Consider the following 21,608-nt stretch of genomic DNA (forward strand, 5'->3'; position numbering starts at 1 on the left):
TGGCTGTAGGTTTGTCATATATGGCCTTTTAAAAATGTTGAGATATGTTCCCTCTTTTTCCACTTGGTTGAGAGTTTTTATGGCAAGTTAAAGCTGAATTATGTCAAAAGCTTTTTCTGCACCTATTGAGATGACTAGATGATTTTTATTCTTCAACTTGTTAATGTGGTGTGTGGATTGTGGGTATACAGTAAGCCCCCTCAATACGAATGACTTCTGTTCTGAGAACCTGCTTGTAAGTCCAATCTGTGTGTAAGTCCAACAAAGTTAGCCTAGGTACCCAACTAACACACTCAGCTATATAGTATATATAGTATTGTACTGTAATAAGTTTGTACTACTTTTCACACAAACAAGGCATTAAAAACACAGAACAGCATTGAAACATGTATATTATCTATAGTGAAACAGATCACCAGCCCAGGTTGGATGCATGAGACAAGTGCTCGGGCCTGGTGCACTGGGAAGACCCAGAGGAATCGGGTGGAGAGGTGGGAGGGGGGATCAGGATGGGGAATACATGTAACTCCAAGGCTGATTCATGTCAGTGTATGACAAAACCCACTACAATATTGTAAAGTAATTAGCCTCCAACTGATAAAAATAAATGAAAAAAAAAACACAGAAAGTAAAACATATTTGATATTCCAGTACAGTACCTTGAAAAGTACAATCAGTTCAGTTGCTCAGTTGTGTCCGACTCTTTGCGACCTCATGGACTGCGGCATGCCAGGCCTCCCTGTCCATCACCAGCTCCTGGAGTTTGCTCAGACTCATGTCCATCGAGTCAGTGGTGCCTTCCAACCATCTCATCCTCTGTCGTCCCCTTCTCCTCCCGCCTTCAATCTTTCCCAGCATCAGGGTCTTTTCCAATGAGTCAGTTTTTCGCATCAGGTGGCCAAAGTATTGCAGCTTCAGCATCAGTCCTTCAGATGAACATTCAGGACTGATCTCCTCAAGGATGGACTGGTTGGATCTCCTTGCAGTCCAAGGGACTCTCAAGAGTCTTCTCCAACACCACAGTTCAAAAGCATCAATCCTTCAGCGCTCAGCTTTCTTTATGGTCCAACTCTCACATCCATGCATGACTACTGGGAATACCATAGCTTTGACTAGATGGACTTTCCCAGCAAAGTGATGTCTCTGCTTTTTAACATGCTACGTAGGTTGGTCATAGCTTTTCTTCTAAGGAGCAAGCATCTTTTAATTTCATGACTACAGTCACCATCTACAGTGATTTTGGAGCTGAAGAAAAGAAAGTCTGTCACTGTTTCCATTGTTTCCCCATCTAGTTGCCATGAAGTGATGGAACCAGATGCCGAGATATTCATTTTTTGAATGTTGAGTTTTAAGCCAGCTTTTTCACTCTCCTCTTTCACTTTCATCAAGAGCCTCTTTAGTTCCTCTTCCATTTCTGACATAAGGGTGGTGTTGTCTGCATATCTGAGGTTATTGATAGTTCTCCCTGAAATCTTGATTCCAGCTTGTGCTTCATCCAGCCTGGCATTTCTCATGATGTACTCTGCATATAAGTTAAATAAGCAGGGTGACAATATACAGCCTTGACATACTCCTTTCCTGACGTGGAACCAGTCCATTGTTCCACATCCAGTTCTAACTGTTACTTCTTGACCTGCATACAGATTTCTCAGGAGGTCTGGTATTCCTCTCTTTAAGAATTTTCCACAGTTTGTTGTGATCCACACAAAGACTTTGGCATAGTAAATAAAGCAGAAGTAGATGTTTTTCTGGAATTCTCCTGCTTTTTCTATGATCCAATGGATGTTGCAGTTCGACCTCTGGTTCCTCTGCCTTTTCTAAGTCCAATGAACACCTGGAAGGTCTTGGTTCATGCACTGTTGAAGCCTAGCTTGGAGAATTTTGAGCATTACTTTGCTAGTGTGTGAGATGAGTGCAGTTGGGCAGCAGTTTGAACATTCCTTGGAGTTGCCTTTCTTTGGGATGAAGTATTTTACTTTGAAAAGTACAGCAGTGCCAGCTATATCACTGCTGCTCTTACACTTGCTTTTGGACGTCCTGGGGTTGAAATAGAGATACTGCACCATTGTTCTCTATACAGTGCTACACAATAAAGTACACCAAAGCACAAGCATCTGGGGATGCACACACGTGACAGGGCACGTCAGACACGTGAACTGACATGTGATGGGATCTGTGAGCGCTTGTTTCCATCTTTGCAAGTTCAAAACTTGAAGGTTTATATGTAGGGAACTTAGACATATCCTACCTGATCATAGTGTATGATCCATTCCATGTATTTTTTATTTCAGTTTGCTAGTATTTTGTTGAGAATTTTTATATCTATGTTCAACAGTGTTATTGGCCTGTAATTTTCTTTCTTTATGGAATCTTTGTCTGGTTTTAGTATCAGGGTGATGCTGGCTTCATAGAGTGAGTTCAGAAGCATTCCTTCTGCTTCAATTTTTTTGGAATAGTTTGAGAAGGATAGGTGTTAACTCTTCTTTAAATGTTTTGTAGAATTCACCTGTGATGCTGTCTAGATTTGGACTTTTGTTTTCTGGGACTTAAACACTATTTTGAATTCCATTTTCACTTAACTATTGTGTTTCTGTTTATCTCTTTGATGTTCCAAAGTTACCACTCTTACTGTTTCTTTCTTGTTTAAAGAACATTCTCTAGCCTTTTTTGGAGAGTTAGGTCAACCAGCAAGAAAGTCTGAGTTGTCTTTCATCTGAGAAAGTCTTCATCTCTCTTTTATTCCTGAAGGACATTTTTTTTTTTTTATCTGAATGTAGGATCCTGGGTTGACAGTTCTTTTCTTTCAACACTTAAAATAATTTTTGCTGCTTTCATTCTGGCTTCTGTGGTTTCTGATGATAAATCCATTGTCATTAAAATTACTTTTCCTCTATATGCAATGGCTTCCCAGGTGGTGCTAGTGGTAAAAAATCCACCTGCCAATGTGGGAGATGCCAAAGACAGTGGTTCACTCCCTGAGTTGGGAAGGTGCCCTGGAGGAGGAGGTTGGTGGCCCACTCCAGGATTCTTGCCTGGAGAATCCCATGGACAGAGGAGCCTGGCGGGCTGCAGCCGAGGGGACTGCAGAGTCGGACACGACTGAGCATCTGAACGCACAGATGTGGGGTGTCTTATCTCTGTTCCTGCTTGCAGCGTGCTTCTCTTTGTCTTGAGTTTTCAGAGGTTTGACTGTGGCGTGCCTTGGCGTGCATTTCTTTGGGTTTATTTTGTTTGGGGTTTACTCACTTTGTTGACTCTGTAAGTTAATGTCTTTTGCCAAGTACTTTCCCAGCCCTGTTCTCATCACCCTCCCCTTGGGGACTCTAGTAACACAAATGTTTGATCTTCAGTTATAATTCCACATGTCCCCGAGGCTCTGTTTATTTTTTAAAATCTATTTTCTTTGTTGTTTAGATTGAATTCACTGATTCTTTCATCTGAGTCCTGCATTCTGCCATATATAAAGCCAGTCCACTGAGCTTTTTATTTTGGTTATTGTATTTTCATTTCTTAAATTTCCATTTCTTCTTTATATCTTCCTTTTCTAAAACCTTCTATTTATTTTCTGATACTTTCTATTTTTTCATTTGTTTCAAGTATATTTGTAATTGCTTATTGAAGCACTCTGATGATGACTATTTTAAAATCTCTATCAATTTTAACATCTCATCATCCCATTGTTAGAACCTCTTGATTTTCTTTTTTGTTTTTTTCCATTGAGCTTGAGATATTCCTGGTTTTTGCTATAACAAGTGATTTTCGATGGCAACCTGGACCTTTTGGTTACTATATCACAAGAGACTGAACCTCACTTAAACTCTCTGTTTAGCTGGCTTCCTCTGACTGCTCTGGCAAGGAAAGAGGAAGGTATCGCCTCATCACTGCCAGGCGGGGCACTGCCAGATGTCCGGTGTACCCTCAGCCTCTGTCTACCCCTCGCTCATTACTACCGGCTGAGGGGGGTGTTCTGGCTGCCTGTGCAGCCCCCATGGGGGCTTCCCTGATGGCCCAGTGTGTAAAGAATCCACATGCCAATGCAGGAGACACAGTAGATGCCGGTTTGATCCCTGGGTCGGGACGATCCCCTGGAGAAGGAAATGGCGCCCTCTCCAGTATTCTTGCCTGGAGAATCCCACGGACAGAGGGGCCTGGCAGCTACAGTCCATGGTCACAGAGAGCTGGACACGACAGGCAACTGAGCGCATGTGCGCGGCAGGAGGAACAGAGAAAAGGGCAGCTGACCCCTGAGCAACGCGGTGGCGAGGGGAGCTGACCCTCCCTGCGTTCGTAAACCCACGTGTGACTTCACAGGGGCATCGTGGCCTGCCCCGTGGTCTGCATCTTCCCTCCTGACCCTCCCCACCTCCCCATCGTCTGCAGCACCCCAACACGGCTGATGCGCATCCTCTCCAGACTCCGTGGCTCAGAGGCTGGGTTAGCCGTCCTCCCAGGGGACTGGTGATGCCGACCAGGCCACCATCCCTCAGAACAGGTCTGCTCCAGCCTGGGGCCACCCTGGAGCCTGTCTCCAGAGTTGCTGGGAGAGTTCACAGCTCTTCCCTTGCGTAGTGAAGCCACACCTGGCCGGACACAGCCAGCCAGGCTGAGAACAGCGCCGCTGTGCCAGCTGACCTGCAGGGGAATGGGTGAGGGGCAGGGCTGCCGTTTAAGCCTCTGCACTGCGGAAGCTTTGTTAGAGTATCACCGTGGTAACTGCTGACTGACACATGACGTAAGCAGTGAGCATCTGCCTCCAGGCTTCAAAGGTGGATGTTTTCATTGGGTGGGGTTGTTACTGCAACAAAGCACCACAGACTTGGTGACATAAGCCTAAGTTTACGGTCTCACAGTTCTGCAGGTCAGCCACCTGCGTGAGCTTGACTGGGGGTCTCAGAAAGCGGAAACCAGTCTGCCAGCCTGGCTGTGTTCTCATCTGGGGCTTGGGCGTCCTCATCCATCAGACGATCTTTGGCTAAACTCGGCTCCTGTGGCTGCAGGACTGAAGTCCTGTTTCCTTGTGAGAGCCGACGGCCCTCACGCTCCTACTGCTGTTCATTCGCTCCATCACGAGGCCCACGGGCACCGCTTTCTGTGGCCTTGGAGGGACCCCGCGGCTCAGACTTGCTCAGTCCCTGGGACGGCAACGGCCGTGTTCCTTCTTTCCAGCCCTGACCTCTATCCCATGTTCTAACTTTCCATCCCTGACCTCTCACCTCACCGCTGCATTTCCAGAGGCCTCAGGCGCGTGGGCCTGCCAGCCAGGGAACCCTCTGCCATCCACACACCTTTCATTGAAAACGTCACCTCCTGGCCAGAGGGCTTCCCGCCCTGGGGTTTCCCAGGAACGGCGATAAGACAGACTCACCCATCACGTTCCGTTAGACCCCAACAGCGGAAGGCAGGCAGGGCAGAGGTGTCTCGGGAAGGGGAGTCTGACCGCCCCCTTCACACCCTGACAGCTGTCTTCACAGCTGCTTGAATGGAGTCTCTATTGAAAGTCATCCATCTGAGAGCTCAAAGTCCGTCTCCACAGCTAGGAGGAGCGGGTCTCAGTTTGAAACCGACTTCCCAGGCAGGCAGGGCCTGGGAGAGCTGGGCCTCCTCACCCCTGGCCCAGCTGACTGTCCTGGGGGCGGCTGTTCACTGCCTGCCGGGGAGGCCTTGACTCTGAGGGTTCTCAGGGCCCCCGCCCGACCCCCATGAGGGCCCCTTGTCCTGGCTGTCCTCCGCGGACAGCGGGTTGGTGCTCTTACCCTGGTCACTCCGGTGGGCAGCCAAGAGTGAAGGCGTCCCCGAGCATCACAGTATATCTGACCAAGGCAGCCGCCGATTTCAAGTAACATTTTCCCCTGCAGGACAGGAGGAGAAGGGGATGGACAACAGCCTTCTCAGCAGCAGGGCGATTTCAGTCTTCAACAGTCTTCCCATTCTATCAAGGTGCGTGCGTGTGTGTGTGTGTGTGTGTGTGTGTGAATCTTCCCGCGACCGAAGTCTCTAACACTGAATCGCATCTGTGTTAATTCAGGTAGCATTGCTGAGCCCCCTTGTCGAGTCAGCTCTGTCCTAAGAAGTAATAAACCGGATGACCGGGATGGGGGCCCTGACTCCAGGAGTTTCTAGCAAGAGAGATCGTAGAGACACGACTCCCTCAAGAATGAGAGACCTGCAAATACAACAGTCCCTGGAACTGTCTGTGCTCTGGAAATGCCCACGATTGAGCTCTGACTTCTGGGTCCAGCGGCCGAGTTTCACCTCCACGATGGGCTCCCTGCACCCCCCGCCCTTGGATGAGCAAGTGCTCCTGGGGGCAGTTACAGCCCCGCCTTGCAGTCCTCCCTGCACAGTGTTGGCTGGCTAGTGGTGGCCACCAGGCTCAGTGCTCGTTACGGGTAAGGAGATCAAAGTAAATATTGAAACAGGTTTGAATATTGATGTTTGTGAATTTATGTTTCTAGGTACAGTGGCCACTGACAAAGCATACAGATGTGGACCTCGACAGATGAAACGGACATTGATTTTTTATGTGCCTGAGAGAATTGGGCTTAACCTCTGAGACCTGCGGAGGCCTTTCCCAGCGCAAACATCACCTGGCTGTTTCCTGTTGTTCTCGCACATGTAGCTGTGACATGCCCCCCCCACCCAGTGCACGTGGGCAGGGCCTCCTCACCCCTGCACACGGTTCAGCCCAGCCTGCGAGAATATTCCGGGGGGGCCGGGGTAACGGAGGGCAGCGGAGGGCGTGGCAGTGAGTGAGGCACAGAGGGAGTCGAGGGCTCCTCAAAGGACACCTCTGTGCTGATACAGGTAAGTGAAAGTGAGCTTATGGACCGCTCATCAGGGTGGAGCTCTCTGAGTTTCTCCCTCCCATAAAAAGGATGGGTTTCCTCCAAGCATTCCAGCAGATCATATCATTTCTCACATGGACCCACCAGACCAGCACCATTCCTCTCTCCAGCAACTGGCCCCTGAATCACGACCGCTGTGGCAAAATGTTCTCCATCCATTCCTCATTCATGTATACACACACCACACACACGCACATCTCCCTTAAGAACCTGCGGAGCTGAACCCCAGGCACCACTGTCGAGGGGCAGCTCGAGAAGAGATGGGGCCGTGGAACAAGGGGCGGGCACCCTCGGGGCAGCAGGGGCCCCTTTGGGGGAGTGCTGGGGACAGCAGCCTCCAGGGACAGGGGAACAGGCAAAACCTGGGGGGGGGGGATGCGGGAACTTGGGGTGAAGCAGTGCGCAGGGTCACCAAGGGCCCATTTGAGGATAAAGTCCACCTCCCAGGCCCCTCCCCAGCCCCCTCCCTGCCATTCCACAGCTGACCTGACCAGACTGATTGAGAAGAAGCCCTTTCAAGGCTCCACGTGCGCAAAGCGACTTCAAGACAGCAGACCCCCTCCCACCTTTGCCTCTGAAGTCACACGTGGCTGCCCCTTCTAAGGACCAGAGCTCTGGAGCCCGGCCCTGGGGCTGTGGCTGCAGCTTCCTGGCAGTGTGACCAGGACACGTCCTCCAGCTTTCCTGTGCATGGGCATGCCTATCTCGGATGTTGGCACACAACATCCAATACCTGTGAGGTGCTATTAAAAACATGGGTAATTTTACATCTTAAAATATTGCATATAGGTTTAATGGTTTCATGCTGGCTCACGTTAAAAATGACTCCCAAGTGAAGATGACAAGGGGGAAATATTCGTTATTTAGTTCTTTTCTTACATTAAGCTATCATAATAAAGTAAGTTTCTGGGTTGCATTCTCTAGAGTGCTTTTCACTAAATAAATGGCCAAAAATAACTTTTTCCTTCCAGTAAGATTTCATGATTCAGCACATTCAATTTTCACTGTAAAAGGTTGAAGTGAAGAGTGCAAAACAAATCTAGGAGCAAGAAACAGGGGAGAAAAACCAAGGAATGATGGAGGGTGCAGGTCCCGCTTCACCACACTGGTGCTTTCTGAGACAAACCTTGCTGATGTGAAAGTTGTATTTGTTTAGGTACCTGAACTGCACTGAGGAAGCAGTCAGATAAGCATTAGTAGGAGAGAGCCCTAGGTTTTCATCAGAGGAGCATGTTAGAGAAATAAGCAGATCTGGGGTAGGAGAGGGCAGGCAGGTCAGCTCCTTCCAACCCCAGCGCCAGCCACAGGCCCCAGGATGCCAGTGCCCACCTGGTCCCATTTCTTGCCTACAAAGCAGCTCCAGATGTTTACTGCAAAGTTTCCATCGCCGGTCATTTGCCAGGTGACACCAAAGACGGGAGTCGCGGGGTCCTAGCTGCCTGGCCTCATTCTCCAAGAGCTGCGCACAGCTCGGCTTGGCGTGGGCCAGGGACTTTCTTTCATGGCAGCTTTATAGGGGGAATCTTGGCCCGTCTCCCCTTTTGTGGGAGATCTCTTGTGTCCCCCTTTCACTGTGACTGCCAGGCAGAAAGCTGCTTCTCACTAGATTATTAGTGGCACCTCCTCTCCAAGGAGGCCTCCCCCCTCCAATATTACCGAAAGGGCCCGGGGCACTCCGCGCCATCCTCCACTTGGGAGGGTGCACGCGTCCACACAGACATCTCCAGGCCTCTCCGGGCCTGGAACCGGCTTCTGGACAGGTGTCCCGGCCAGGGCGGCCAGTCCGGGGCCTGGCGTGCTCTCTTGGCCAAAGCAGGTTACAAACGCCCCGGGGAAGGAGCGGTGTTGGGAGGGGCCCCGGTCCCGGCAACAGAGTTTCCCCACGGAGGGCCCTGGGTCCGGCCAAGGGCACCCCTGAGGTCCCAAGCCCTCCCACCCTCGGACCCAGCTGCGGCCTCGGGGCGCGGCGGCCGGCGGGCTGCGGGGCGCCGGCGGGCACCTCCTCCTCGCGCCCCCGCTCGGCCCCCGCGCACCGCGCCGCCGCCTCCCGCGGTGGAAGGCAGCACGGCGCGTGCGCACTGGCGCGCTCGCGGCCCGGCCCGTGGGCTCTCCCGGGAGGGCGGGAGGTGGGAACGTGGGGAGGCGCCGGGCCGCACACCCTCCCGGCCCGCCGCCGGCGCCGCCGTCACCTCGCGGCCGGGGCGCCCCGCCATGCCCGTCGAATGAGTGGCTCAGGTAAGCGCGCGGAGGCTGCCCGCGATCCCGTCGGGGTCCTCCTGCCCCGGAGTGAGGCCCCCCGGAGGCCACGGGCCCGCAAAGTTGAACTTGGCGCGTCGCGGGCCCGGCGCTGGCTGGCCGAGCCGGAGTGCGCTCTCCTCGCCTGCGGGAGCGCGGGCCGGGGCTGCGGCGAGGGTGCGCGGCGGGGCTGGGGGACGCGGGGGCCCGGGACCCGGGGCGGCACTCCGGGCCCGGCCGCCCGGGGAACTTTAGCGCCGGGCCCTCGCAGCGTCGTGGCGGCCGGCGAGCACGCTGAGGGGCCTCGCGGGTCCCCGGTGGCCTCTCCCCGAGGCCCTCCCAGGCTAGGCTGCGGAGAGCTAAGCGCGTGCCGGGAGCCCTCGGTGCGGGGGAGGCGCGCACGGGCGCGGGCGGAGACTGGGGGCTCTGGGATTCGGGGAAGGACCCGGGATTTCTCCATCACAGCCCCTCCCCCAATACAAAGTGGGACCCTTGGAGGGCCGGAGGGAGGGGTCGAAACCCGAGGTGCCAGGATGAGAATGCGGGAAGCAATTAAAACTCCTCCTTTCGGATTAACAACCAAAAATTGATCGATGTGTCAGGAATACCGCTGATTTATGAAAGGTGCTTATTTCTCTGGTATGGAGGATTTTATGTTCTCCAGGTGAAACCGAGTTCACCCAGCTCCAGCGTAGATTGATGTTTTAATAAAAATAAATAAAGGCGAAAAGCTCGCCTGGTCTTTGGGGACACGAGTCTCAAATCGCAGAGTTAGACTAACAAAGCAAATTGCATTATCTTTACATTTCATGTCTTAATCGTGTGCCTAAAAATCGCAAGCAAGCCGGAGAGCGCCCTCATTTCGAAAGTTTTAATATAGTGCTTAAAAGTTGGAACATCTAGCAATCAATGTTTCATAAGCAAACTGGCACGGGGAACGCCGTGTAATTGTGATAAGTGGCAGGCGTCGCGGAGCGGGCGCGGGGCGAGCGCGGGCGGCGGCGGGAGGTGGCGCGGGTTCCGCCGGGGAGAGGGTGGCGGCGGCGGCGCCCGGAGCGCGCGGCGCCCGTAGATGGCGCCCTGGCCCCACGCTAGGCTCGGGAGCCGCGCTCCGCCGGGCCGCGCGCGGGCGGGGGAGCTGGCGGGGGCGCGGGGCGGGCGCGCAGCGCGAGGCTCCGCACTGGCGGTCGACTTGGACCAGGGCCGCGCGGCACTGGGCGAAAAATCTCCAGCTTATTGTTGGCGTTGTTAATTTAAGGCCTGAGCAGTACTGGGGGCGGATGGGGGTCCTTGAGTCTGGGATGTCCTTGGGAGCCTAGGGTCTGCCCTCGAGAGACCCCCTACCTGGCTGCGGCCCTGGCCTAGTGGCCACCGCGCAGCTCCAGTCCTGGCTCTCCCCGGGCGCGCGGCCCTGGCTGGGCCCTAGGGTGCAGATACGCGTGGGTGTGGGCGAGGGTCGGCTGTGCGGCGACAAGGACGCCAAATTCAAAGCTGCCCACCGATCACTGCAGAGGGCGTCCGGGTCGGTCCAGAGGCCGCCCGCACCCCGCGCGGGACGCAATACCCGAGCCTGCGCCGGCTCCACCGCCGCGGCTGCTAGTGCGCCGCGCTTTGCAATGTAAATTTCAGCGGGACAAATTGCTTATTAATAGTCTAGAAGAGAAGCGGGTTTCTTTCTTTCTTCTTTTCTTTATCTGTTTTTATTTCTGCATGGCCCCCAGCTATGCCCTGGGCAGCCTCGCCGCCCAGCAGTTTCCTCTTCATTTCAATATCCTAAAGAAAATGCAAATTTCCACAGTGTGGCCTTTTTAAAAAGTTAAATTAGCAACAGCTTTAAGTGACTCCATTAGTATGGAAAACATACACATGTTTAGTGTGAGAATAGCTTTCCTTTCACAGGGCTCATTCTGGACTGTACATTTAGCAGACCCTCGCATGGGGAAAGAATTTAGTCGCTGCCAGCGTGTCGCCAAAGGCGCACCCCCGCGTGGCCTGCGCTGTGCTTCCCGGGAGAGGTTTTCCCGACACCGCGCGCCGCCGCACCCCGACTGCCGGCTTGGATCCCTTAGAAGTCGCGAGAATGAGGGCGAAAGGGTTTGTGCAGGCGGGAAGGGAGGCGGGCTTGACACGTTTCTGTCCAGGGGCGGTGTGCTCACCCTGCCTTCCCAGCCTCTTTGTCCGGGTCCCCGCAGCTCAGATAATTAAGCGAGCGGACTGAGCCGGCCTGGCCGCTGTCACCCAGCTCCACACTTTTGCTCAGGAGAAGGGGTGTGTTCACGCTCCCTTGAGCAGTGGCCAGGGCACGGGCGAAGGTCGCGGGCAGAGGAGGACGTCCGTGGCGTGCCAACCTGCTTACCTGCACCCCTTGGTTCTCTACCACCCCAGCTCCTTTGCCTGGGTTGGCAAAGCCGGTGTTTCAAACCATAATCTCACTGGCAAAGTTTTGCACTCCGTTGGCTTCTAGATGAGGTGGTGCAGACCTGCCAAGGGATCTGTCTGCCCCCCCTTCTTTACCTTTAAGCCAGTGGCAGGGCACCGACAGCCCAGGAAAGAGTTAAGATTTATGGTGTGCCGGAGAGGTCTTGTTAGGATGTAATCTGCATTTTTAAACTACTGCGTAATAAAAAGTGAGAAGTTTTGAGACACCTTTCTTGATTATACCTTTGGTGATACTTTAGGTTTTACATTTAATTTGCATTTTGTTCTTAGTGAATATTGAAGTCTTGAGTGGAGGATTGAATTTTATTAGGACATCTGGACTGACAATATCAAATCAGACACCAGTGTCCCAAAGCATGCTAAAATTTCAGAGTTAATTAGAACGCAGTGTGTTTAATTAAAGCCAATTATAATATTTGAAATTATCTGATCGATCGGTGTTTCTGCAGTTTGGGTCTGTGGAGGTGTTGATTGGCGGACTGCGCGCGCTGTTTCGATCTAGAAACTGCTCAGGGGGAAGTTTGCTTTGTAAACTGGCGGGGCGGGCGCTCGCGGAATCCGGTCCGGGGCGCCGGCTCGGGCTCCTCCTGCCGGACTGCCTTGGGGCGCCGCTGAAGGCAGCTCGGGAAATCCCTGCTCGTTGCGAAATCTCTGTACCTTTTCGGATCCGAGGGACTCCTGGCACGCACGAGCCGTCTTTCCCCGCTCTGGTGCTCCTGCCGAGCGTGTTGCGGAGAGGCAACCTTTAAGGTTGCAAAGTGCGTAGGGAGAAGCCCGACTGGCTGAGAGCGAGCGTGTGATTTCGGATTCTCACTCCCACCGAGGAGCTCCAGGGGCTGACTCGGAATATGGGGTTAGCCAAAGTGACCGGAAGGGCCGGGGAAAAGTTAGGACCAGGGGAGAGGAATTAACTGTTTCCTTTCTAATTTCGCACTCTCCAGGAGCCGAGGCGCGCTCGGCATCCTCGGCCCCGCTCGGAGCTAGGCTTTCCGGGGAGGCCGTCGAGAGCGGGCCGGCTGGCGTCCGCTGTCCCCGCAGGACCGGGCAACTGGGAGCGCGCGGTTCCCTGCGGGGAGCGGGCTCGGTGCTCGCCACCCGGGCCTTATTCCGGGTGCCCGGGCTCGGCCTGACTTTGCAGACACACGTGAGCGGCAGTTAGGACCTGGCGGCGGGCGGACGGCTCTTCGCGCTCCTGGGGTCATCGGGTCAGCGAGGCCTAGGTGCGCCCGCTGCGGGCAGGAGGGGAGCGGCGGCGGCCACCTGCCCGGGCCGGGGTGGGAGTCTGGGTGGCTCGGCTCGCGGCGGCGCGGCGGCACTCTGCTCTGCTCACCCCAGGAGGCGCTGTTTGTCAAACTTGGCCGCCTCGGCAGGAGGCGCCTGCACCTTCTCACTTGGAGTATTGAGCCCTTTTCGGTCCTTGGGGTCGGCCTGCAGGAGCCTGACCCTTCCAGAGTGACCGGGCTTGAGGAGGCCATGCAGAGATCAGGGGTCTGGGACCCTCCGATGTTCGCTTTTTAGCTGTGAATCCTTCCAGCCAGGCCTCGCGCCTTTCGGCGCAGGGCAGAGGAACCCCCTGTGTGCGGGACAAGATGCCCAATTACTTGCCTCCGAGGGTGGGCGGGAGGCGCGTCCTGGCTGGAGTTCTGTCGCCACAGCCTCCCTAGAAGCCCTCAGCCCCCGTCCCTGTCCAGCCAGGGCGAAGGCGCGTTCCCTGGGCCTGGAAACCTCCCCAGACTCTGGCCCGGCGCCCTTGGCTCATCGCTTAACAGGTTGGGGTGGCCTGAGTGCGGAGCCCCGGCTTTCCCGACCTCCCCAGGCCCACGGGCCCACTGTACCCCCCGTGGTACAAGGCTAACCCCGGGCACACTCAGGGGCCGCGCCCCCTGACCCACGCCGGGCAGGGTTTGCGAGTGCCCGGCTGTGCCACCCCACCCCGCAGTGCGCGACTTCCCAGGGGCGCCCTCCCAGGGTTACTGTCTTCTTCCGCTCTCCCAGCCCCTACGGCCTCCTGCTCGCTGGTGCCCAAGGTCAGTCTGGCTCTCCGCTTTCGGGTTCTTTTCCCGAGCTCTGCCTGTGGCGATGGGCCGAGAGCGGGGCTGGAGGCCGGGTCACCGGCGCAGTCTGAGCGTGACCCCCGGGCGCGGAGGACGTGGGGGCGGTCCGCGCCTGCAACTCAGCGTGGAGGCGGGAAAGCGAACCGCTGGCCTTCGGCGCGTGGCTCCCACCCTTTCCCAAGGGCTCTGAGGGGCACGGCCGCGCAGCCTGGGCCTGAGGACACCGGCCCTGCGAGGGAGACGCGCCCGGCCGCGCCCCGCACCCCGGATCCCTCTTAGGCATCGGCTTCCAGGAACCGTGGCCCGGGCTTCTCAACGCCGGAAATGCAGTTTCTGACTCCTTGGAAGGCTGGTAGGGAGGGAGGCTGGCTCCCCGGGCTCGGCCGAGAGCCAGAGGGTGCATTCACAGGTTGCCCCCTGGATGGACACGGGTCCAGCCCAGACTCAGAGGCCGGCCATGCATCCTGGGACCCCAACTTGGCCGAAGTTTCTGGATGGCTCCCGCTCACCAGGCCCCGCACCACTCGGCCGTGGAGGACGTGGGACGGGAGAGACGCGAGGGGGAAGTTCAGGCCTGGCGCGCGCGGAACCGCCCGCCCCCTCCCGCGGGTGGGTAGTGGGCATGGGCGGAGGGCTTGGCGCGCGCGGCGGCCCGGGCATGGCGCGGCCGGCAGGGAGGCCAGAGAGGGCCTGGGCGCGGGCGCCGCGCGGTTGTACCGCCTGGCCCAGCCTCCGGCGGTGCCGCGGGTCAGCGGCCAAGCGCGGCCGCGGCCCTGCACCCTGCAAGCCGCTCCCCGAGCGGGGCTCCAGGGGCTGAGGGCACTGTCTCTTTAAGGTCACTGCCTGCTCCGGCACGACGTGGGGAGGACAGCTGGGCACTGGCCATCTGACTGACTCCGGCGTGACATCTGGGAGCCCACTGGTGTGTGGCACGCGAAGCGCTTGATGCCGCTATTTAAATGCAAATGCGAGGGGGCTCATTGAAGCCTCTCCCCGTAAATCCGCACAAAAGGAATACTTCCCACCCTCCGAGGAGGAGGCGGCGGCGGCGGCGGCGCGAGGGCCACCCGTGCAAATCGCGTTGAGCGCGGGGCCCTGAGCGGTGGTCGCCGCCGTGGCGGCCCGCGGGGTTTCCAGCGAAGGTCAGGCCCCGCCCGGGCCGGCCCCTGGGCGTCTGTCTGGCCCCTGGGAGGGCTCTGTGCGCGGAGGCTGGACCGACGGTAGCGGCGGGCCTGCGCAACTTCCACAGTGTCAGCCTGTCCCCCCTCGGCGTCTCCTGCCGGGGTACTGGGCGCCCCTAGGTCCCCAGGGAGGGAGAGGGGCGGGGCAGGGCCCCTACGGGGGTAGGGCGGGCGCGGGCACGCGCTGCAGCCTCTCTCTGGACATCCGGGATGGGCCTGCAACCCCTTCCCCCCCTGGCCTGGGCGCTGGGACCCCGGGTCCTCTCGGCCACCGCTCCCGCCCCGTCAAGGCGAACCCCTGGGGTGGGGGGAGGTGGGGGCCGAGGGCACTGCCCTCCCAGGCCACTCCGCAGCAGGCCCGTGTGGAGAGCCTGCTCGGGTGGCGAGTCCCCGTGCCCGCAGCTCGCAGCCAGCAGTGGAGTGACAAAAAAGATAAAGTTGGTGAATGATAAAGACCGTATTTTCCACGCTTTGGGTGCGGGACCAGATGATCTAGAAAATGAGCTGAAATGGATTCAGCCTCCGAGCCTGTTGTGAGAGCAGCTGACTCCCCCATTTCGGGCCAGATGGCTGCTGAACACAGATTTGCATTCATTTTCGCTTAATATCGTCCAAAATAGTGGGGCAGCTGCATTTGTTGTCAAAAAGGTTTAAAACCCCTTTTCTTTCTGGGGCAGGATCGTTACCTTCTGTGATGGGCTTATAGAACTTTTTTTCCCTCTTTAGTCAACAGTATCAGATTTAGAAGGATTTGTTTTTAAACCTTCTAATTTGGTAATCAGATTTAAATCGCCTTGGCGCGTGTAATCTGAATTAAAGATACTGTAAATGATTTTAAGCATGATACTTTCGTTAGAGCAAAGAAGGGGGCACCTCCAGCCTGGGCTGGGCATTTTAGGAAGTGTGCTACAAAGGAAGCATTGTTTCCTCTTTCCAACTTCATCTTTTTCCGAACAGGCACTTTGCATAATCTGACAATAACGCTTGCCTGGGCGCTTGCCTTGCGTGAGCCCCCGAAGCAGCTAAACACGCAGAGACAAAGACATGTCTCCACCCCACCCTCCACTGCTGAGCAACTTTATTTTGCGTTGTCCCTCCACGAAGAAAGTGTTCCCTCTTCCACTGGGTTGGCTGTGGGTGAAAAGCGCTGGGCTTATTAGGAATACAGAAATTTTCTTTTAATTTATCGTGAATAGTTTCCATACACTTTGATTTAAGGTTATTAACATTCTATAGACAGTGGCATCTTTAATATGTGGCGATCGCTTCTAAAGACTAATCTCATTACCCTCAAATAGTCATAAAATATGATTTTATTATACTTACGTATTTAATTAGACGGCCGGCACCGGAATGGATTTTGAGATGGGACTGGCGCAACAGCTGTGGTAATTCACTTATCTTTGGCAATAGTCATTAACCCCCAACACCAGCAAAATAGATTGCTTTCCAGAACTGCTTTTTTCTCACCCCTTCCAAGAGGCTTGAGGGTCCCCAGATAAGGTAAATCGGACTTCGATTTTCCCGATTAATTAAAATATTAGCGTACACCCACTGCCAATTCATGAAATAAAAGGAGTGCCACCCCAGACCCGGCGTGAAGAGTCTGTCCTGCGACACACTTGCACCTTGAAACCTGTTTTTTTTTGTTTTTGTTTGTTTTAATCAAAAGGGCCTGACTTCTCTCGGCAGGGAAGTGCTGGGACAGCTCCCGGGCGTCCCCTGGGTCCCCGCTTCGTGTCACGCACAGGTCCTTTCAGTGGGCAGTGCGCCTGGACGCCGAGTCCTGGCTGCAGGAGCCCGGCCGCCGGGCCCACGCGCTGCTCGCGCCCCGCTGCCCTCCCGATTCCTCGAAACCAGGTCTGGAAAGTCGCGCGCCGCGCGCTCACCCGGGCTCAGCGGCACCGAGGGCAGGACCCGGGCGCCCGCAGCGTCTGCTCGGCTGTTAGAGCGGCTGGCGCCGGGGAGGTCTGGTCACCGCGCGGAGCGCGCAGCCGGACACCCGGCCCCGGGTCGCCGGAGAGGCCGGGCGCGCTTCCTGTCCGCCCAGAGAGCCCGGAGCCTCTTTGTCACTCCCTGCGCCTAAGGACAGGCCGGGGGACGGGGTCTCCCGTGGCCACGGGGAAAGAGCGCGCATCGGGCAGAGCCCGCCTCCGACGTGGGTGCCCCAGCCCGACACACTCGGTGGCCTCCGCCGGGGCGGAGAGCTCGAGCGCCCCGCGAGGCCCAGCCGGGGGCACATCGGCCCCCCAGCAGCCGTCAGTCGGCTTGCAAACCGGGCTGAACTGCGCGCCCCGCCTTGGCCGGGGAGCCCTGCCCCACCCCTCCAGCCCCCGCCCCCCGCCCCGGCCCGGTGCTCGCCCCTCCAGCCCCCTGCCTGCGGCCTGCCGGCGTCTACCCGCCTCCCGCTCTGGGCCGTCCCGGGGCGGCCCGCGGCCCCTGGCGTTTACGGCCGGCGTCTGGGCAACTGGGGGCGCCCCTGCGTTTTACCCTCTCCTCCCCATCGTGCTTTGACTTGTGTGGCTGATGTCAGGAGGAGGGGTTGCGGGGCCAGGCAGCAGCCGCGCACTGCCTGTCTGTCTGCTTTGGAGACTGATTTGGGCGAGGAGAAACTTCCTTGGCGGCGGGTGGGCGCGAGGAGCCGCGGCGCGCGGCTGGGGGCGGCGGCGGCGCTGGGCGGCGGCGGGGCTCGCGGGGCTCGCGGGGCTCGCGGGGCTCGGGCCGGCTCGCGGCGCCGTCAGGCAGTCAGTCGGCGAGCGCGGCGGCGGCGGCGGCGGCGGCGAGGGGCGCGGCGAGGGGCGGCCGCTCCCATATATGGCGCAGGCGCCGCCCCCCGACGTCACCCTCTGACAGCGCCGCTCCCGGGGGCTTCGAGTTTTGGCTCCCGGGAAAGGGTCCATTCCTCGGGGAGAGAGGGCTGAGTTTTGTGCGCCTCCGTCCGCTGCGCGCGCCGCTCCAGGCCCCGCCGCGCCCCGCCTGCGCCCGGGACTGCGCCGCGGCACTCACTGCCCCGTTTATTTGTCTTTGGAGCAGGCGGGCCGCGCCAGAAGCGGGCGATCCCGCAGTGCCCTGCAGCCGCGGACGCCGCCTGGCTAGGATGACACCACGTTGAGCGCGCCTGCAAACAACAACAACAAGCGCCGCCGCGGCCACCGCGTCCTGCTCCTCCGAAGCGCCGCCGCCGCCGCCGGTGGAGCCGCCGGTGGAGCCGCCTCCGCGCCCCCGGCCGTCCGGAGCGTCCAGCCGCCGGTGTATGTCGCGCCTGCCCGGGACGGGCTGAAGCCGGCGGCGGGCCGGACCGCAGGCGCCGAGCAGGGCCAGCGCGGCCAGGGCAGCCGCCTGCCGCCGAGCCCCCCAGCGCCGCTGCTCGCGGAAGCGCTTTCGGCCGGGAGCGGCGGCCGCCGCCAGCAGTTTTCATGTTTGGGATTCAGGAGAATATTCCGCGCGGGGGGACGACCATGAAGGAGGAGCCGCTGGGCAGCGGCATGAACCCGGTGCGCTCGTGGATGCATACGGCGGGGGTGGTGGACGCCAACACGGCCGCCCAGAGGTACGTACCGGCCGCCCCCGCGCGTCCCGGGCCCGGCCCCGCCGGGTCCCCGCGGCCGGCTGGCGCCGCGCTCCTCACCGGGCCGCTGTCTCTTTCCTCCCGCAGCGGCGTGGGGCTGGCGCGGGCGCACTTCGAAAAGCAGCCTCCTTCCAACCTCCGGAAGTCCAATTTCTTCCACTTCGTGCTGGCGCTCTACGACAGGCAGGGGCAGCCGGTGGAGATTGAAAGGACCGCTTTTGTGGACTTTGTGGAGAAAGAGAAAGTAAGTGCAAACACTCAATCACACCCTGCGGCTTCCTAGAAGTGGGAGGCAGGCGGTGCCCCAGCGCGTGGCCCCGGGTGCCCCCCTCGGCGGCGGGGACGGCTCGGCCAGGCGCCCCTGCCGCCGCCACGTGAGGCCGACCGGGCCCGCGGAGGGCTGGGCAACTTCTCTGCGCCCCCGGACTCACTCCGGGCGAGGAGGGCGCTGGGCTTCCAGCAGGAAAGTGACATCAGCGCGCTGCTCCCGGCTAGGAGTCCTGCCTTGTGTGAGGCCAAGGGGCCTCGGTCGTGGAGGGGGACCGAGTGCGGTGGCCGCGCCGGACACCAGGCGCACTAAACGCAATTATTTATCGTTACTTTCAGGAGCCCAACAACGAGAAAACCAACAACGGCATCCACTATAAACTCCAGCTGCTCTACAGCAACGGTAAGTGGCGGCGGCCGCTCCCGCCCCGCGGGCTCGCGCCCTCCTCTTCGCGATGCTTAGAGGACGTAAAGATTTCGAGATTAAAATGACACGGATGTAAACACGAAATCTTCTCATGGCATAGAAGGAAAACAAAACATAAACGATCAATAAGTCGATGGCACTTCACATGATTAACCGGTTGGGCTTGAAGTAGAAAGTAAAAAGGGGATCGATGTGGGCGCCAGCAGAACATCACTTTTAAGTGACTTTTTTCAATTTTGCAAATTAATGTTAATTATCGAGATGGGGGTAGCTCTGTACAAGGAGCACAGCTTACTTCCTGTGCACGGATTTTTAAAAAATCCTCGAGAGACACTAGAAAGAGTTGAGACACTCACTTAGTTTCCATTTTGTGCTTTGTTTTCTAAAAATAAATGAGCACATGGGCTCTCCCGGTTCAGCAACCAGGCCTGCTCTCAGCCAGGCAGAGTCCTTTGCCCCTTTCAATACAAGCCCTAAGAGTCTCAAGGTTCCTAAGAAAAGAGAAAAATTAAAACGAGTGGCTGGGTTCTCTTTCCTGCCTTTGAAAGGCATGCTTAAGTTTTGCTGCATCACGGCAGCAGCAGTCCTGAGCTACCCACTTCCTGTGCCCCTGAGTGCCCTCGCTGAAATCCTGATGAGAATTTGTCCCTGTTTCTTGCAGGAGTCAGAACGGAGCAGGATCTGTACGTTCGCCTCATAGATTCAATGACCAAACAGGTGAGAAAGTTTAAGTCTCTTGCACTAGTTTTCACTGCTCAGCTGGGGCTGTCCTGGAGTTTCAGAGAGGAGAGGGCTGACAAAAGGATCTGGTGTATTTGTTTCTCATTTAGTTTTCTTGACATGCTAATAAGAATTCCCTATTTATTGGAATAAATGAAGCGATTGGTGAAATAGTTTATGTTGTCATTAGAATAGGACATATATGCTTTATTAAATGGCTTGTGATTGGAATCAAATTCTGTCTTAATTAATCATTGTAATTAATATTTGACAGAAAAATTTCAAGGTCTCCCCCTTGTATATTTTTAAACGTTTCTCTCTCTGCTTGGAATCATTTCATTGATTTTTTTCCCCCTATAACAAAGGCAACTAACTCCTTTCCAAAGCCCATTGAGTTGGACTTGATTAGTTCATTTTTTTCTCCTTTCCAGTGTGATGGTCTCGTAACACGAGACGTGTATTTGGATTTAAAAGTTAAATGTGTTGGGGTGAAAAGTCACCTTGTTCTCTAGTCCATCTTCACCTCTCAGCCCCCCATCTCCATAATTCAAACTCTGAGCTCCAGGGGTCACCCAAACCCGTCCATTGCTCTGGGGGCAGCTTCTCGTCCCTTCCCACTCTCTGTCATACCTTGTAAATAACGTAATTACAAGCAGTTCCTTATTAAATTATTTAACTTGTCTTGGTCAACTTTTCCGATCATAACTTGGCTATCAGTCGGGTGATTAAGTGCAGGAAAGCGCTTCATTGCTTTTTGACATTGTGCAGTCTTGGGCTGGTTTTGTGTTGCGTGGTATGTTGTTGGTTAGTTGTTTTTAAAGATTTCCCCCCAGTTTTCCTAAAATAGTGTTGGGGGAGGAGGCCAATCCAGTTCCTCCGTGAAATCCACTTTGCACAGGTTGATTTAAAATATGCTTCCAAACTGAGCTTCACGCTTAGAAATGAAAGTGGCATCTTCCGTTTTGATGTTAACTTTAAGAATTGTGAGCCAAGTGGAAAAGAACTCTCTGGTCCTTCTAGCAGCCCTGCACACAGGCTTCCTACTGTCTGCAGGGCAATTAGTTTTCAGATTTTACTTCCCTTTGAAAGTTTGTCCTTACCTAGGCAACAAGCTTGCTGGATTTTAGCGTCTGCAGTGGTAAAACAGTGTGGTTTTCTCTTAGAGTAAAGCAGATCTGACAGGTAGACTATGGTCTTTCGGACAAAGGCGGTGGAGGCGGTGTGCCCTTGGGTAATTATTTCTCTGGGATTCAGTGAAGCCTCTGGAACTCCGGCTCTGGGTGGACAGGGTGCTTTTATTTCCTTTGTATATAAGGGCTAAATGTTTCGGGAAATCGCTGTGTTCTAACGAAGAGGTTGAAGAGGTTGATGCAGGCAGCGCTGAGTTTATGCACAGAGGAGGAGGAGGTTTCCGTTTTAAGTGCACTTTTATTGTTCATTTATCCCTGTACCTTTGCAGTATAAACAGTTGAAAATAAAGGCATTTAATCTCCTCTCACTGACGGAGATGGGGGCGGGGGGAGAAGGAAAGAAATAGCCCAGTAACTGATCAAAGAGTCAATGGCGCTGAACCGACAGTTTATGGATTTCTGTTTGTGCTACAAAATAAAAAATAAATCAAATATAAATACGGGGATCCATCCGAGGACCAGCCGCGCTCTCAGAAGTGCCAGCGCCCGCCGCGGCTACGCGCCCGGAGCCCCAGGCGGCCCGGCGGCCTGCGGTGACACCGTCGCCGCCGCGGTTCCCAGCCTACCGGGAGGGAGGCGCTGGGAGAGGGGCTCGCGGGAGGCCCGCGCTCTTCCCACAGGGCAGCCCCGGGCTTCCTCGAGAAAGGGCTTTGTCCGCCTGGAAGTGGACGGAAGTGTCAGA

General features: G+C 56.2%; 1 protein-coding gene across 17 annotated transcripts in view; it reads left to right on the forward strand.

Annotated features, from left to right (window-relative positions):
• The first annotated feature begins 8,968 nt into the window (after window positions 1-8,968).
• Window positions 8,969-21,608, forward strand: part of EBF3 (EBF transcription factor 3) — a 127,785-nt gene continuing 115,145 nt past the window's right edge. For 5 of the 17 annotated variants that reach the window (XM_043475078.1, XM_043475080.1, XM_043475085.1 and 2 more), the window contains exons 1-4: window positions 17,596-18,304; window positions 18,410-18,566; window positions 18,929-18,992; window positions 19,678-19,733. In XM_043475078.1, the coding sequence (XP_043331013.1) occupies window positions 18,171-18,304; window positions 18,410-18,566; window positions 18,929-18,992; window positions 19,678-19,733 (411 nt within the window). In that variant the 5' untranslated portion in view covers window positions 17,596-18,170. Of the gene's footprint in view, window positions 9,081-14,163; window positions 14,183-17,592; window positions 18,305-18,409; window positions 18,567-18,928; window positions 18,993-19,677; window positions 19,734-21,608 lie in introns of those variants that run through there. The other 12 variants (XM_043475076.1, XM_043475082.1, XM_043475083.1 and 9 more) reach the window with 8 other exon arrangements.

Source organism: Cervus canadensis, chromosome 8 (genome assembly GCF_019320065.1).
Source record: "Cervus canadensis isolate Bull #8, Minnesota chromosome 8, ASM1932006v1, whole genome shotgun sequence".
Taxonomy (NCBI): Eukaryota; Metazoa; Chordata; class Mammalia; order Artiodactyla; family Cervidae; genus Cervus; species Cervus canadensis.